Source organism: Narcine bancroftii, chromosome 1 (genome assembly GCF_036971445.1).
Source record: "Narcine bancroftii isolate sNarBan1 chromosome 1, sNarBan1.hap1, whole genome shotgun sequence".
NCBI lineage: Eukaryota > Metazoa > Chordata > Chondrichthyes > Torpediniformes > Narcinidae > Narcine > Narcine bancroftii.
In genome coordinates, this window is record NC_091469.1 from 279,556,118 (window position 1) to 279,571,605 (window position 15,488).

At 40.4% G+C, this 15,488-nt stretch overlaps 1 protein-coding gene across 6 annotated transcripts in view; it reads right to left on the reverse strand.

Annotated features, from left to right (window-relative positions):
- slc22a18 (solute carrier family 22 member 18) overlaps positions 1-15,488 on the reverse strand; it is a 226,705-nt gene that overhangs the window by 86,479 nt on the left and 124,738 nt on the right. For all 6 annotated transcript variants that reach the window (XM_069900925.1, XM_069900928.1, XM_069900917.1 and 3 more), the window contains 2 exons: positions 4,911-5,012; positions 2,928-3,048 (listed from right to left, as the gene is read on the reverse strand). In XM_069900925.1, the coding sequence (XP_069757026.1) occupies positions 2,928-3,048; positions 4,911-5,012 (223 nt within the window). The remainder of the gene's footprint in view (positions 1-2,927; positions 3,049-4,910; positions 5,013-15,488) is intronic.

The window sequence follows — 15,488 nt, forward strand, 5'->3', positions numbered from 1 at the left end:
TGTAAATAACGTCCTTGCTTCAACCACCTCTGCCGGAAGCTTATTCCACATCCCAACCACCCTTTGCGTGAAGAAATTTCCCCTCATGTTCCCCATAATTTTCCCCCCCCAATCTCAAACCATGGCCTCTGGTTTGAATATCCCCCACTCTTAATTGAAAAAGCCTATCCACGTTGACTCTCTCTGTCCCTTTTAAAATCTTGAACACCTCCATCAAATCCCCCCTTAATCTTCTACGCTCCAGAGAAAAAAGCCCCAGGCTGCTCAACCTTTCTCTGTAACTCAAACCCTGACATCCTGTGAACCTTCTCTGCACTCTCTCTATTTTGTTTATATCCTTCCTATAATTTGGTGACCAAAACTGCACACAGTATTCCAAACTTGGCCTCACCAATGCTTTGTACAATTTCATCATAACATCCCAACTCTTGAATTCAATACTCCGATTTATGAAGGCCAACATTCCAAATGCCTTCTTCACCACTCTATCTACCTGAGTATCAACTTTGTTGCTTTGCAATCCTCAGTTGTCTACCATTCAATGTATATGACCTATTTAGATTTGCCTTTCCAAAATGCAACACTTCACACTTATCCGTATTAAATTCCATCAGCCATTTCTCAGTCCACTCCTCTAGCTTTCCTATATCTCTTTTTAAGCTATGGTAATCTTCCTCACTGTCCACAATACCACCAATCTTTGTATCATCTGCAAACTTACTTATCCAATTCACCACCCCTTCTTCCAGATCGTTAATATAAATAACAAACAATAGTGGACCCAGGACCGATCCCTGAGGAACTCCACTAGTCATTGGCCTCCAATTTGACAAACAATTTTCTACCAGTACTCTCTGACACCTCCCATCCAACCATTGCTGAATCCATTTCACTACCTCCTTATTTCTACCTAATGCCTCCACCTTTTTTACTAACCTCCTATGGGGAACTTTGTCAAAAGCTTTACTAAAGTCTTAATAGACAACATCCACAGCCTTCCCTTCATCAATCTTTTTTGTAACCCCCTTGAAAAACTCTATAAGGTTTGTTAAGCTTGATCTACCCTGACAAAACCATGTTGACTACTACCTATCAATCCCTGTTCTTCCAAATATTTGTAAATGTCATCCCTCAGAACACTTTCCATGATCTTACCCACTACAGACATCAGACTCACAGGTCTATAATTTCCAGGCTTACATTTGGACCCTTTCTTAAACAGCGGAACAACATGAGCCACCCTCCAATCCTCTAGCACTACCCCCGTGACCAGTGACATCCTAAATATCTCTGTTAATGGCCCCACTATCTGTACACTAGTCTCCCTGAGTGTCCTTGGGAATACATTGTCCAGACCCGGAGATTTATCCACCTTTATCTTTTTTAACACTGCCATCACTACCTCCTCGGTTATCCTTATATGATTCATGACCTCCCCACTATTTTTCTTTACTTCAACTGGTACAATATTTTTTTCCCTAGTGAATACCGAGGAAAATAAATCATTTAAAATTTCCCCCATCTCCTCTGACTTTTCACATAGCCTACCCTCCCTATCTACAAGGGGTCTAATTTTATCCCTCACTAATCTTTTACTTTTAATGTACCTATAGAAACCCTTTGGATTTATTCTTACTCTGCCTGCCAAAGCCTCTTCATGCCTCTTTTTGGCCTTTCTAATTTCTTTCTTGAGATTTTTTCTACACTCCTTGTAGTCCTCCTTCAATCTCTCATCACCCTGCTGTTTGTACCTCTTGTACACCTCCCTCTTTCTCCTAACCAAATTTCTAATATTCCTCGAAAACCAAGGCTCCCTATGACTTCCATCCTTTCCTTTGATCCTCACTGGGACATATCTACTCTGTACTCTCAAAATTTCTTCTTTGAATATTCTCCATTTTTCATTTACATCCTTTCCTGAAAAAATCATGTCCCAGTCAATACTCCCCAAATCCATTCTTATTCCTTCGAAATTTGCTTTTCTCCAATCCAGAACCTTAACTTTAGGCCCTTCTTTGCTCTTCCCTAAAACTACCCTAAAACTAAGAGTTGTGATCACTAGGCCCAATTTGTTCTCCAACATTAACCTCAGACACCTGACCTATCTCGTTCCCTAACAGGAGATCCAGTATTACACCGTCCCGAGTTGGTTCCTCTACGTATTGATTAAGAAAGTATCTTGCACACATTTGACAAACTCTAGCCCATCCAGCCCTCTTACTGTATGGGTATCCCAATCAATGTGAGGGAAGTTAAAATCTCCCATGATCACTACCTTATGTTATTACACATATATGCTATCTCCTTACAAATTTGTCCTTCCAATTTTCTTGGCCCATTTGGTAGTCTATAATACACTCCTATTAGTGCCCTCATGCCTCCTCCACCCCTCAATTCCACCCAAACAGCCAAGTGTGAACAAAGGCCAATAGTCAAGGCAAACTGAGGAAGGATATCATTGAAGCAGTTGATTTTGTCCTTTCCTGGTATAAGCACACTTCCCACATTCAGTGAATAATGATGTGATACAGAATGATGCATCTGTATAGCTTGAAAGTGCCCATTCAGCCTATTTATATCAGTTCTTAAAAAGAAATAAAAATACCTTAGTGATATTTTCACATCCATGAGGCAGGAGAAATAGAGGTACATGAGAGAATATCAACATCTCCTTAAAACTATTGAACACTACAACACAGAAACAGGCCCTTCAGCCTATCTAGTCTGTAATCACTATTATTCTGCCTAGTTGGTATCAGGAGCATGCATGGAGTCTCAGCAAATAAATTTTGGACCTTCTATGCTGACTTGACTGCAAATCACTATACTTTGCAATTCACAATGAGTCATGAGGGAGGATAAGGGTTTAAAGGGAAAGTTCAATAGAAGTAAAAGTTTATAATTACACTATTGTATGAACCACTTACCAGTATCTGCAGGGGAAACAATTTTAGTTAAGATACTGTTTGTGGTGAGGTAGAATCCAGAGATTCCCAAAGACATGGGGATGCAAGTTAGACAGAATTGGAGTACGTTGTTCATCAATGCCTGAGGGAAATACAGTAGATTGGAACTATTAATCATAGTATGGAGCGAACAAAAAAACCAAAAGTATTATTTAAAAAAAAATTGGATTTGTGATGTACCAACTGTTATAGCACATTCTTTATTTTTTTTAAATGTTACCAATGTCACTATTTAAGCTAGTGTTGAAACATGGTCACTTGGGTGTCTTGTTGGAAACCTCACAAGCTGTTTCCGGAATGGAGAGTGTTTTACAAACACTGGTGAGAGAAAATCCCTGATTTCTTTTTCAGCTGTGATGTGATCATCCCAGGCCTGTACTTCACTGCAAGAAAGCCAAAAAACACCAACAAAGCATTCAAAGGACTTCAAAGGCATCCGGCCTCACCACACTTCCAGATCCATAGTTGTAGCTGCTCCAAACTGAAAGCACATCAGACCCTGTGCTTTCTTCCCATCCATTAGCATGCTTAAAGATTGACAGAATCCTTGACCTTTACCCTGTGTACCCTTCTTCACATTAGTATGAGGATGTAGCCAAGCCTCAGGCTATGAGCTGCATCCTGCTATTAAAGCCTCAGACATAAGCACAGCTGCCACAGTGATGCAGTTCAGGATGTTGGGGAGGAGGTTATTGAAGTGATAAGCTTTTATTTAGCATGTCTGTTTTGATAATTAAACAATTTTTCTCTTTTTATTGCTAATTTTGTTCCCCCATTTCCCCTCCTCCCTCTCCCCAGCCCCCACTACTTTCTTTCTCTGAGTTGCCAACCACCCAGGGTTGACTTAGAATTTTCAGAACACAGAAGCTCAGGCATTACAACACAGGAGCAGGCAGTTTAACCCTTGATTGAAAATGTCGTGGCTGTGACCAACCAGAGAATGGTTCATTAAAAATAAATTGTGGCTTGTGTGAGTTTCTTTTCAATGTCCTTGGCAACATCCTTATAACATATTTATAATATTTTCCCAATGGCTCTATAACACAGTAGATTACTCAATGGGCCATTGAAAAAAAAGGCAGCGCTGCTGGACCTGCTATAATAGCAGTGTTTCCACTGGTGCAGACCCGGGAGATCGGAGAATGGGGACTTGGCAGGGTCCTGCCACCCACTCCTGATGGTGGTGGCTCTTTACAGGCTTTAAATGCCCTGTTAAAGGAGCCGACATATTTTTAAAGAAAAAATCCTGCAATCTTGACGGTCTGTGCCCAAGATGGCGGGACCTGTATTGGGCAGTGTACCAGACTCCTGGGGAGCAGGAGGGCACCAGAAACAGGGAGAACAACCCCTGTTGAGAAGGAGAAATAAAGGAGTCGACCCTACAGGATGGTGGCTGTGGCAGTGGACCAGTGAGGATCTGTGCACCAGAGGGTCCCACACAGTCACAGGCTGCGGGGTGCTGGTGACTTGCACCCACACAGGCTGTGGCCTGCTTCAGCCTCGCTCACGGGAATGAAGTATTGGAACTGGGATTTGAGAGGGTGCTGAGGGCAAGGAGGGATCCTGAAAGGACTCGGGGGTTGATGGCTTCCTGATCATATCGGAGGTTTGGATTTGAAGCTCGGGTTGCCAATGGTTTGAACTGGTGTCTGTGCAGTTGCAGAGACTGTGGGAGACTGGAGGCGAATCCAGAGGCGTTCAGTCACTGAACGACTCTCTTGCTTCTCCTTTTCCCATTGTTCAGGGCACCGGACAATGCTAATGGCGACTCTGTCTTTTGCCTGATATACACAAGTATATCTTGTATATTACATTTTTAACTATTTGACAAAAGGAATCTTTGAAATTCATGTGCTCTCACTACTTTCTTGTAGTATTTGATTTGAATACAAAATTTGAAGAATTCCACTCAGTATAACACGGGGACACTCAATTAAAACTTACCGTAGCTAAACCAACCAGACTAATCACCAGGATGAACCAGGCGAGCAGGGTTTTCTCATTTAGCCGCTCAGTCAGCCATCCAACCACCAGACCCTGCATAATCTAGGGAAGAGTAAAAAGCACTAAATACCATCATTTTAACTCTTAATTGCAAAATATGTAACACATTAATTAGTGTTATTCTTTGAGCTCTATGATCTGAGTTTGAATCCAGCCCAATGAGATAAACAGATCCACTTTCATACTATGAAAGTATTAGATACATTTATTGTTACCTTTCATTCATATGTTTGAACTCAGGACTCAGAAGACCATCCTGTTTGGTGTAAATAAAGCAATGTCTTACTCATTGGTTTAAAGGGTTTCTGTGAACAGCTTTGTTAATAATGTAATGTGAGGAACTGCAAATTTGAATGCAAGCTGTATGATTATAATTCCTTCTTTAAACATTTGTCACAAACAATGTTTAAGGACAAACAAACATGATGATCACATGTTTGCTCCAACCATATAATTTTTTGTTGCATGTTGAATTGTCCGTACTTTTCAAGATTCAAGATTTTTACGTGGAAGAGAGGTGTCTGGGAAAATATCTACGGAGCTCGCTAAATTCAGGACTTATTTGATTGGTTGTATGTGAAGTTAGCACTCACTTTTATTTGAATTTACTGAGTATAGCAAGGCAGGTTGTACTGCTGGGTGGTGCTTTTGTGACTCAATCATTCACTGATGACTGTCCACTTGCTTCATTCACAAAAGCGAGTTTATTTCCTCTCCCATTAAAACCATTGCAATCTTCTTTTGTCTGGTGTCAGTAAGCTCAAATTCTGGTTGAGAAAAGAAATATGAGACAAGTGGATTCAGTGACCTCTTGTTACAGGACCATGCCCTTGCACAGTATGCGCTAGAACCAGCTCTCTCCAGACCAGTGCACCTGCTGTGGCATTGAGACAAAGAGTTTAGAAGATTCCAGATTCAGGGCTGACATAACCAATTTCAATTTCAGCAACAATAACTTGAATTTATACTGCACCTGTCGCAGTCACAAAATAAGCAGCCCTTCATTTGTTCTGAGTGCTCTTGGTTTATAGGTAAAATGAAGGAGAGTTTACTATTTTTAATAACATAACATAACATAACAATTACAGCACGGAAACAGGCCATTAGGCCCTTCTAGTCCGCACCGAACCAAACACCCCTTTCTAGTCCCACCTCCCTGCACAATGCCCATAACCCTCCATCTTCTTCTCATCCATATACCTGTCCAACCTTTTCTTAAATAATACAATTGACTCCGCCGCCACTATTTCTCCCGGAAGATCATTCCACACGTCTACCACTCTCTGAGTAAAGAAGTTCCCCCTCATGTTACCTCTAAACCTCTGCCCCTTAATTCTTAACTCATGTCCTCTTGTTTTAATCTTTCCTCCTCTTAACGGAAATAGTCTATCCACATCCACTCTGTCTATCCCTTTCATAATCTTAAATACTTCTATCAAATCCCCTCTCAACCTTCTACGCTCCAAAGAATAAAGACCTAATCTGTCCAATCTCTCCCTATACTCTAGATGCTTAAACCCAGGTAACATTCTGGTAAACCTTCTCTGCACTCTCTCCACTCTGTTTATATCCTTCCTATAATTAGGCGACCAGAACTGCACACAGAACTCCAAATTAGGCCGCACCAACGTCTTATACAATCTCAACATCACCTCCCAACTCCTATATTCCATGCAATGATTGATAAAGGCCAGCATACTAAAAGCCTTCTTCACCACCCTATTCACGTGAGTTTCTACCTTCAGGGAACGATGTACCGTTACTCCTAAATCTTTCTGCTCTTCTGTATTCCTCAATGCTCTCCCATTTACCACGTATGTCCTATTCTGATTCTTCTTACCAAAATGAAGCACCTCACACTTATCAGCATTAAATTCCATCTGCCATTTTTCAGCCCACTTTTCTAAGCAGCCCAAATCCCTCTGCAATTCTTGAAAACCTTCTTCATTATCCACTATTCCACCTATCTTAGTATCGTCTGCATATTTACTAATCCAATTCACCACCCCATCAACTAGATCATTAATGTATATAACGAACAACAATGGGCCCAATACAGATCCTTGAGGCACACCACTGGTCACCGGCCTCCAACCTGACAGACAATTATCCACTACCACTCTCTGGCCTCTCCCTTTCAGCCAATGTTCAATCCATTTGACTATCTTAAAATTTATACCTAAAGACTGCACCTTCCTAACTAACCTTCCATGTGGTACCTTATCGAAGGCCTTACTGAAGTCCATATAGACAACATCCACTGTGCTACCCTCATCCACATTCCTAGTCACCTCTTCAAAAAATTCAATCAGATTGGTCAAACATGACCTTCCTCCCACAAATCCATGTTGAGTGCTCCTGATCAGACCCTGTCTATCCAGATGTTTATAAATACTATCTCTAAGAATTTTCTCCATTAATTTACCTACCACAGACGTCAAACTTACAGGCCGATAGTTGCCAGGCTTCCTCCTTGAACCCTTTTTAAATAACGGAACCACATGCGCAATGCGCCAATCCTCCGGCACTATCCCCATATCTAATGACATTTGGAAAATTACTGCCAGAGTAATTTCCTCCTTCACTTCTCTCAATGTCCTGGGGAAGATCCCGTCTGGTTCCGGAGACTTATCCACCTTTATATTCTTCAAAAGCCTTAAAACTACACCTTTTGTAATCTCTATATTCCCCATATTTACCCAATTTGCTTTTTTTATCTCACATCTCCCAATATCCTTCTCCTTAGTGAATACCGAAGAAAAGAAACTGTTCAATATCTCCCCCATTTCTCTAGACTCCACACACAGTTTTCCGCTCTGATTTTCTAAGGGACCAATTTTGTCTCTAGCTTTCCTCTTACCATTAACATATTTGTAGAACTCTTTTGGATTAGTTTTCACCCTGTTTGCCATAGTTTTCTCGTACCTTCTTTTAGCTTTCCTAATTCCTCTCTTAAGATTCCTCTTACATTCAATGTATCTTTCAAACATCTCCTTAACTCCATGCTTCTTATATCTAATGTACGCCTCCCTTTTTCTTCGAACCAAGTTTCCAATATTCCTTGAAAACCACGGCTCTCTCAAACCTTTTGCCCCTCCTTTTAACCTAACAGAAACATAAAGCTTTTGCACTCTCAAAATCTGATCTTTAAAAGACTTCCATCTCTCTACTACATCCTGCCCATAAAACAAATTGTCCCAATGCACACCCTGCAAGTCCTTTCGCATCTCCTCAAATCTAGCTTTTCCCCAATCAAAAACCTCAATCCTTGGCCCTGATTTCTCTCTTTCCATAATGACATTGAAGTTGATGGCATTATGATCACTGGACCCGAAGTGCTCGCCAACACTAACCTCCGTCACTTGACCCATCCCATTTGCCAACAGTAGATCTAACACTGCTCCTTCTCTGGCTGGCACCTCTACATATTGTTGTAAAAAACTATCTTGCACACATTTCACAAACTCTAACCCATCCAGTCGTTTCACAGAATGTGTTTCCCAATCTATATGTTGAAAATTAAAATCTCCCATAATTACAACCCTGTGCTTATCACAAATATCTACTATCTCCCTACAGATTTGCTCCTCTAGGTCTCGGTCCCCTCTGGGTGGTCTATAATACACCCCTACAAGTGTAACCTCTCCTTTCCTACTCCTCAGTTCCACCCAAATAGCCTCCGTGGATGTGCCCTCTAATCTATCCTTCCTAGGCACCGCTGTAATATTTTCCCTGACAAGCAATGCAACCCCACCTCCTCTTGCCCCTCCGACTCTATCACACCTAAAACAACGAAACCCAGGGATATTCAGTTGCCAATCACATCCCTCCTGCAACCATGTCTCACTAATCGCTACCACATCATACTTCCAAGTATCAATCCACACCTTCAGCTCATCCACCTTTTTTACAATACTCCTGGCATTAAAATATATGAATTTCAGAGATTTCCCAATTTTTAATCCCTGTTTTCCCTCATCTTTAATAACAACATTATTTACTTTTCCTGCCAATTGCCCTTCATCTTCTTCCAGAGCATTTCCCTTCTCTATCACCTGCCCATCCATATTCAAATACTTACTACAAACTTTCTTTGTTTGCATTCTAACCTTCTCCTTACTGCTCTGTACTATTTTGTTCCCTCCCCCCAACCATTCTAGTTTAAAGGATCCTGAGTAGCCCTAGCAAATACCTCTGCCAGGATTCTGGTCCCCCTGGGATTTAAGTGTAACCCATCCTTACTGTACAGGTCACACCTCCCCCAAAAAAGGTCCCAGTGATCCAGAAACTTAAAACCCTGCCCCTTACTCCACCCCTTCAGCCACGTGTTAATCCTCCACCTCATTCTATTTCTATTCACACTGTCACGTGGCACAGGGAGTAATCCAGAGATTACCCACTTTGCGGTCCTTCTTTTTAACTCCCTACCTAACTGCCTGTACTCACTTTTTAGGACCTCTTCTCTAATTCTCCCTATGTCATTGGTACCTACATGTACCACGACCTCTGGCTCCTGTCCCTCCCACTTTAGGATATCTGGGACACGAGCAGCCACATCCCGGACCCTGGCACCAGGGAGGCAAACCACCATCCGGTTCTCCTTGCTGCGTCCGCAGAATCCCCTATCCGTCCTCTTAACTATGGAGTCTCCTACCACAATTGCCCTCCTCTTCCTTTCCCTCCCTTTCTGAGCTACAGGGGCTGACCTCGTGCCGGAGGCACAGCCACTGTCACTCCCCCCAACCTTGATGTCCCCCTCAACAGTGCTCAAATTGGGCGATAAACCTCCTCCAAACTACATCTGAGTCACCTCATAAAATTATTTATTGACAATTTACTCAGTCCTACTGATAATAGTATCTATCAGCTCAGAAATAGTACCCTCGGAATAAAGACATTATGGAAAATGATTAAGAACCCAGTTCACACTGGGTCTATCAGGGGTTCCAAATGCAGTGGGGTGAATATATATATTAAAAATAATCAAATGAGGAATTCAAATCGAGCTGTGCGTGCAGTTTAACCTGCAGTCTCTTATCTGTGGTTGTCATGTGCACAACGTGCCGGTAGCTTTGCCATTCAGGAATCTGAGATGATTGACACCAAACAAAAGAGAAAGGAAATAGTTTGAAATGAATGTGATAAAACCACCACCTTAAATGTGAATGAAACAGGTTGAGCAATTGCATTGAATCATGATGGAATTTCCCATTGAGATGAAAGGAAAAAACTCAAACGATCACTGGCTTTGTACAAAAAGAAGCCATTGAATGAATATTACACACTATCATATCTTGGGGAAAAATACTGTTCCTTTACAATTGCAGTCAAAATCCTGGATTATTTACCCAACAACTGTGCAAGTATCGATAAGAAACTGCAATAGTTCAAAACAACAGCTCAACACCACTTTCTCAAACCCTTACTGTAGTACTTAGGGTTGGACAGTTAAAGCAGACCTATTTCTTCATGCCAAAAAAAAGAACAAATAACATAGACCAAATTTAAAATTTTTGCTGTTGCATGATTTACAGGAGTAATTATATTGGTCAGTGTGTGATATAGAGCCATTGTTTTTTCCCCCAGAAATAAACCTTATTCATAATTTTAAAAATATTAGAAGGAAAACAGTGCTACCCCACCCCTCAGTGCCTGATAGCAGACTATGGACCTTCCCCACAGAGCACCAAGCCTCAGTGCATCCCACAGCACGTACACTTGCAGCCTGAAATGTGCTAGTTGGCAGCATTTCTTCACTGCCATCTCACTGTGCTGGAAGACCAACAAGTTTCAGGCAGACCAAAGATCATCTTTAACCAACTTGTTAATCTTCCAGCAGTTCAGTTTTAACCACAACAGTTTAAATGTTCAGGAGATTTCCAGTGCTCACTTCACACATCGTTCAATCAGTTTAAAGCTGAGAGAAAGAAAAACACATAAAAAGGTTTAAGAATCATCACTACAAAGGAAGCTAAAACAGGAAAAGATTATTTGTTTTTCTCATTTAAACAGGTATTAAAGAGATAATAGTAAAGACCGCCATATATTACTTCTAAGTATTATTCAGTTACTTCAACTGGATTTTGAGAGTTTTGCCAGTAGACCTCCACATACACCCCTGCAGGTGCAGCTGTACATGAATTAAAGTACAAAATGGTACCTCGCTCCGTTACTGTTGCTACAACTCCATGTGAAGTGGTATTTTTTTAAAAAACAAGTTTGCTTTAGTGTCCTGTTCTACAATTACCTAAACGTTGTGTTTTTAATGAACTTTTCCTCTCTGCTGAGGTTAAATTGACCAAACGTCTTGTGAGGAAGAGGAAATTGTCAAATATAAGCCAACAGGAATGTCTTGCTCATAGGAACAGTGTTTGACTTTGCCTCACAAGGTATACCAGGCAGTTTTTAGAAATACAGCGGAATAACAGGCTTTCTGATCCACCAGCCCAGGCCATGCAAATACACCCAATCAACCTACCAACCAGGTACATCTTTGGGATATCAGATAGATAAAAACTATTTTAAAATGTACTGTTTTCACGATTATATAGTCCTGATCCAGCTTTGCTGACTGCGAAATACTTTCATGGGCATTTCAGGCATGGGGCCTCTGCACTAAGCCATCCATGGAACCATGTTGCTGGATTTAAGATGGCAGGGGGCTACTGTGCTGAAAGACAGGAACCCCCATCCAGTCTAGAAAACCATAACTGTACATCAACTGCAGGTGTCAGTTCCCAGAAACAATACAGTAGAAGTCCAAAAATCCAGATACCAGAAATCTGGAATACCTGAGAATCCAGACTTTTCAAAAACGTTTTAAATTTAGCATGCTTCTGTGTGCATGCGTTCATGCCACAGATGCACAGTGGCAACAAGTCACCATGCTTGTTGACTTTATTTTAAAACTGCTCATTTTGATAAATGAAGCACGCTGTATCTGCTAATGTATAAACTATCAAAATTTACCTGTTCATCTCTTCTTTATTCCTCCTTAAATCTGCATTTTAAAAGTACTGCCTGAGAATCCAGAAAATCCGACCGACCCAATCCCCAAGCAGATTTTCAGACTTCTACTGTTCCAATCTAGGATAATCTAGCCTGATAGTCTGAGTGATTTAATATTCAATTCCTTCACCATGGACCATGTGGTCACATGGCAGTAAATGAACTTGACTGTCCTGGCAAAAAAACTTTCAATCTTTGGGCTTGTTTATATTTGGTACTTCTAATATTGCAGAAATATCAAGGTTGGTATTACTTCAAAGAGCTAAATTCTATTGAATAAAAACAGAAAATGCTGAAAATCAGGTTAGGTCATGTGGACCTATGAAGAGAGAAACAGAAATGTTTAAATTTAAAAAAAAATTAAAATTAAAATTTACACATACAGCATGGTAACAGGCTATTTCGTGCCACCCAGTTAACCTACATTTCGAACGGCGTGATGAAACCGGAGCCCCTGGGGAAAACCCATGCAGACACAGGGAGAATGTACAAACACCTTACAGACAGCATGGAATTCGAACCCCAGTCCCAATTGCTGCCGCTTTAACAGTATTACGCTAACCGTGCTTAAACAGTGCGTGTAAGATTGATGAGCTTTCTTCAGAACCAGGAAAAGATAAAAATCAAACAAGTTATAAGATTCAGCATTGTATGAATGTGGAGGATGAAGAGAAAAGTGTCTGTGATAGGGTAGAAAGCAAGAGAACTGTATGACACAAATGATGATACCGGCGGAGAGAGGTTAGTGAAAAGTTAATCAATTTGGACAACATGTAAAGATATCTGCATAGATAATATGGAATTAGAAATAATGATAAATAAAACATAATTGAAATTCTGAAATGCAAAGCACTGGACAGTTGGATACCAAATTGGAAGTACAAGAGAATCACTGCTTCAGCTGTAAGGAGTGTTTCAGTCCTTGGAGGGTGAGAAGGGAAGAAGTACAAGGCTGAAGTTGCATCTCCAGTTGCATGGGAAAATGTACAAGAAAGGAGTGGACGATGATGGAGATGAAAAAAAAGTAAACCAGCTAATCACAGAGGGAGAAATAGCTTCAAAATGCTGAAAGAGGAGGGGAAGATGTGTCTGCTAGCAGCTTCATGTTTTTTTTTATTTTTATTTTTCACACTATAAACCATATTGACCAAGATACATACAGACATTTTTCTTCTTAAATATATAGTGTCGTTTTCTCCCCCTTTTTCCCCCCTCCCTTCCCTCCCTCCCTCAACCCCTTCCCCATTTATTTGAAGTCTAGCAGCTTCATGTTGAAGGTGACAGACTTCAGAGAATAATTTATTAAATATGGAGGCTGTTAGGTGGAAGTTGACATCATGGGAAACTGCTGTGGGAGGTGTGCGAGAGGAGAAGTACAGGAAATTGAACACAGATGGCTGAGAGCCATATCAACCATGATGAAGAAACAGCCATGGTTATAGAGAAAAAGACACTTCAGAAGCATTATCTGTCTGCCACTTCAATTCTCCATTCTATTCCCACTCTGACCTCTCTAAATATATCCTTTTACAATGTTCATATGAATCCTAACAGGGAACAATGTCTTCCATACCTATTAGGCATGTGACAGGTCTAGGGAAACTGAACTGTTTACATCAGGATAGAGATGACTGATTAATTGGAAAAATGGAATTGACTTCTTATGAGAATCAGGATGGCAGGTGGTGTGGTCAACATACATGAAAGAACTTGCTCTTCAGGTCTCTTTTAAATCTTTCCCCTCTCTTCTTAAACCTATGCCCCATTGTGACTTTGGACAACCTTCTTCACAATCAATTTTTTTTTTCACACTATGAACCATATTGACCAAAATACACATAAACATTTCCCTCTTGAATATACACAGTGTCATTTTTTCCCCTTTTCCCCCCCTCGCTTCCCTCCCTCCTTCCCACCCCCCTCCCCACCCACTAAACATTCAACATATACGGTACATTAAACCCATTAAACAATGTCACCACACAATGAAAATAAACAAGAAAATTGTGTAATCTACTTTTACACACTGGGTCAGTTCATTTCGTCTTCTTCTCATTCTGTCATTTTAGGCGGTGGAGGTCCGCGGTAGGAGTTCTCTGTTGTGTTCCATGTACGGTTCCTAAATTTGTTTGAATACTGTGATGTTATTTCTTAAATTATATGTTATTTTTTCCAATGGAATACATTTATTCATTTCTATGTACCATTGGTGTATTCTCAGGTTATCTTCTGATTTCCAGGTTGACATAAAACATTTTTTTGCTACAGCTAAGGCTATCATAATAAATCTTTTTTGTGCTCCATCTAAATCGAGGCCAAGTTCTTTACTTCTTATATTACTCAGAAGAAAGATCTCTGGATTTTTTGGTATGTTGCTTTTTGTGATTTTATTTAATACCTGATTTAGATCTTCCCAAAACATTTCCACTTTATTACATGCCCAAATTGCATGTACTGTTGTTCCCGTTTCCTTCTTACAGCAAAAACATCTATCTGATACTGTTGGGTCCCATTTATTTAACTTTTGTGGGAACAACATCTAAACATAAAGAATGAAATATGGGAAAAGCTATGCTCCAGAACTAAGAGAAATACAATAAACACGAGGTTACACATGATACAATTGGTTACACAAGCTATACTTCACAATCAATTTTGATGTTATCCGCAAAAATACTAACCCCTGTGCCACACACCTGGCCACAGGTCTCCAATTTGATAAACTATCCTCCACTACCACCCTCCAACTCCTACCAAACTAACTTTGTTTTCTAAGTGGCTGACTTGCTCAGGATCCCATGTCATCTAACCTTCCAGACCAGCCCACCACACATATGCTGGATTATGTACAGTGTCAGATGTGAGATGGTTAATGTAATTTGAGCTGTTAGCCATGAATAGATCTAAAGAGGGCCCAAGGCTAGAAGGAGACATGAGATGGATCAGAAATTTTAAAGATGGGAGAAAAGGGATTCAGTTTGGGGGCATTGATATACCTTGATAGCCTTCTTATGTCATCTTCACAATTTACAATGCAAATTAAAACTTACAAATAAAAGCAAACAAAATATTGTTCATTTCTTGAGAAATAGAATTGAAAGAGAGGCAACTTGTGTTAAATGAGTACAGATTGGGTCATTTGATCTTAAAAAGTGATGTTTCCTTATAAATAATCAGTAGCGGGAGCTATAAATAAATCACAGATATTAATAAATTGAGGATTCAGAGGAATTCTCTTTGCCCAGAGATATGCATCAGCTGTAGTTGAATGACTGATATATTGAATAGAAAAAAAAACCACATTATGTGAAATAATTTGATGGAAAAATGTCAGAGGAAGTTTTCTGTCAGAATGACAGGAATCCATGATGCTGAATTCTTTGCAATTCGCATTCAGCAAGAGCTCATAAGAGATAATTGATAGTCTACTTTTATAGTGGGTGTGGGCAGAGGGAATATTGATAGCCAAGATGTTCAGTCCACTCCTGTTCATTCTACTGACCCATGACT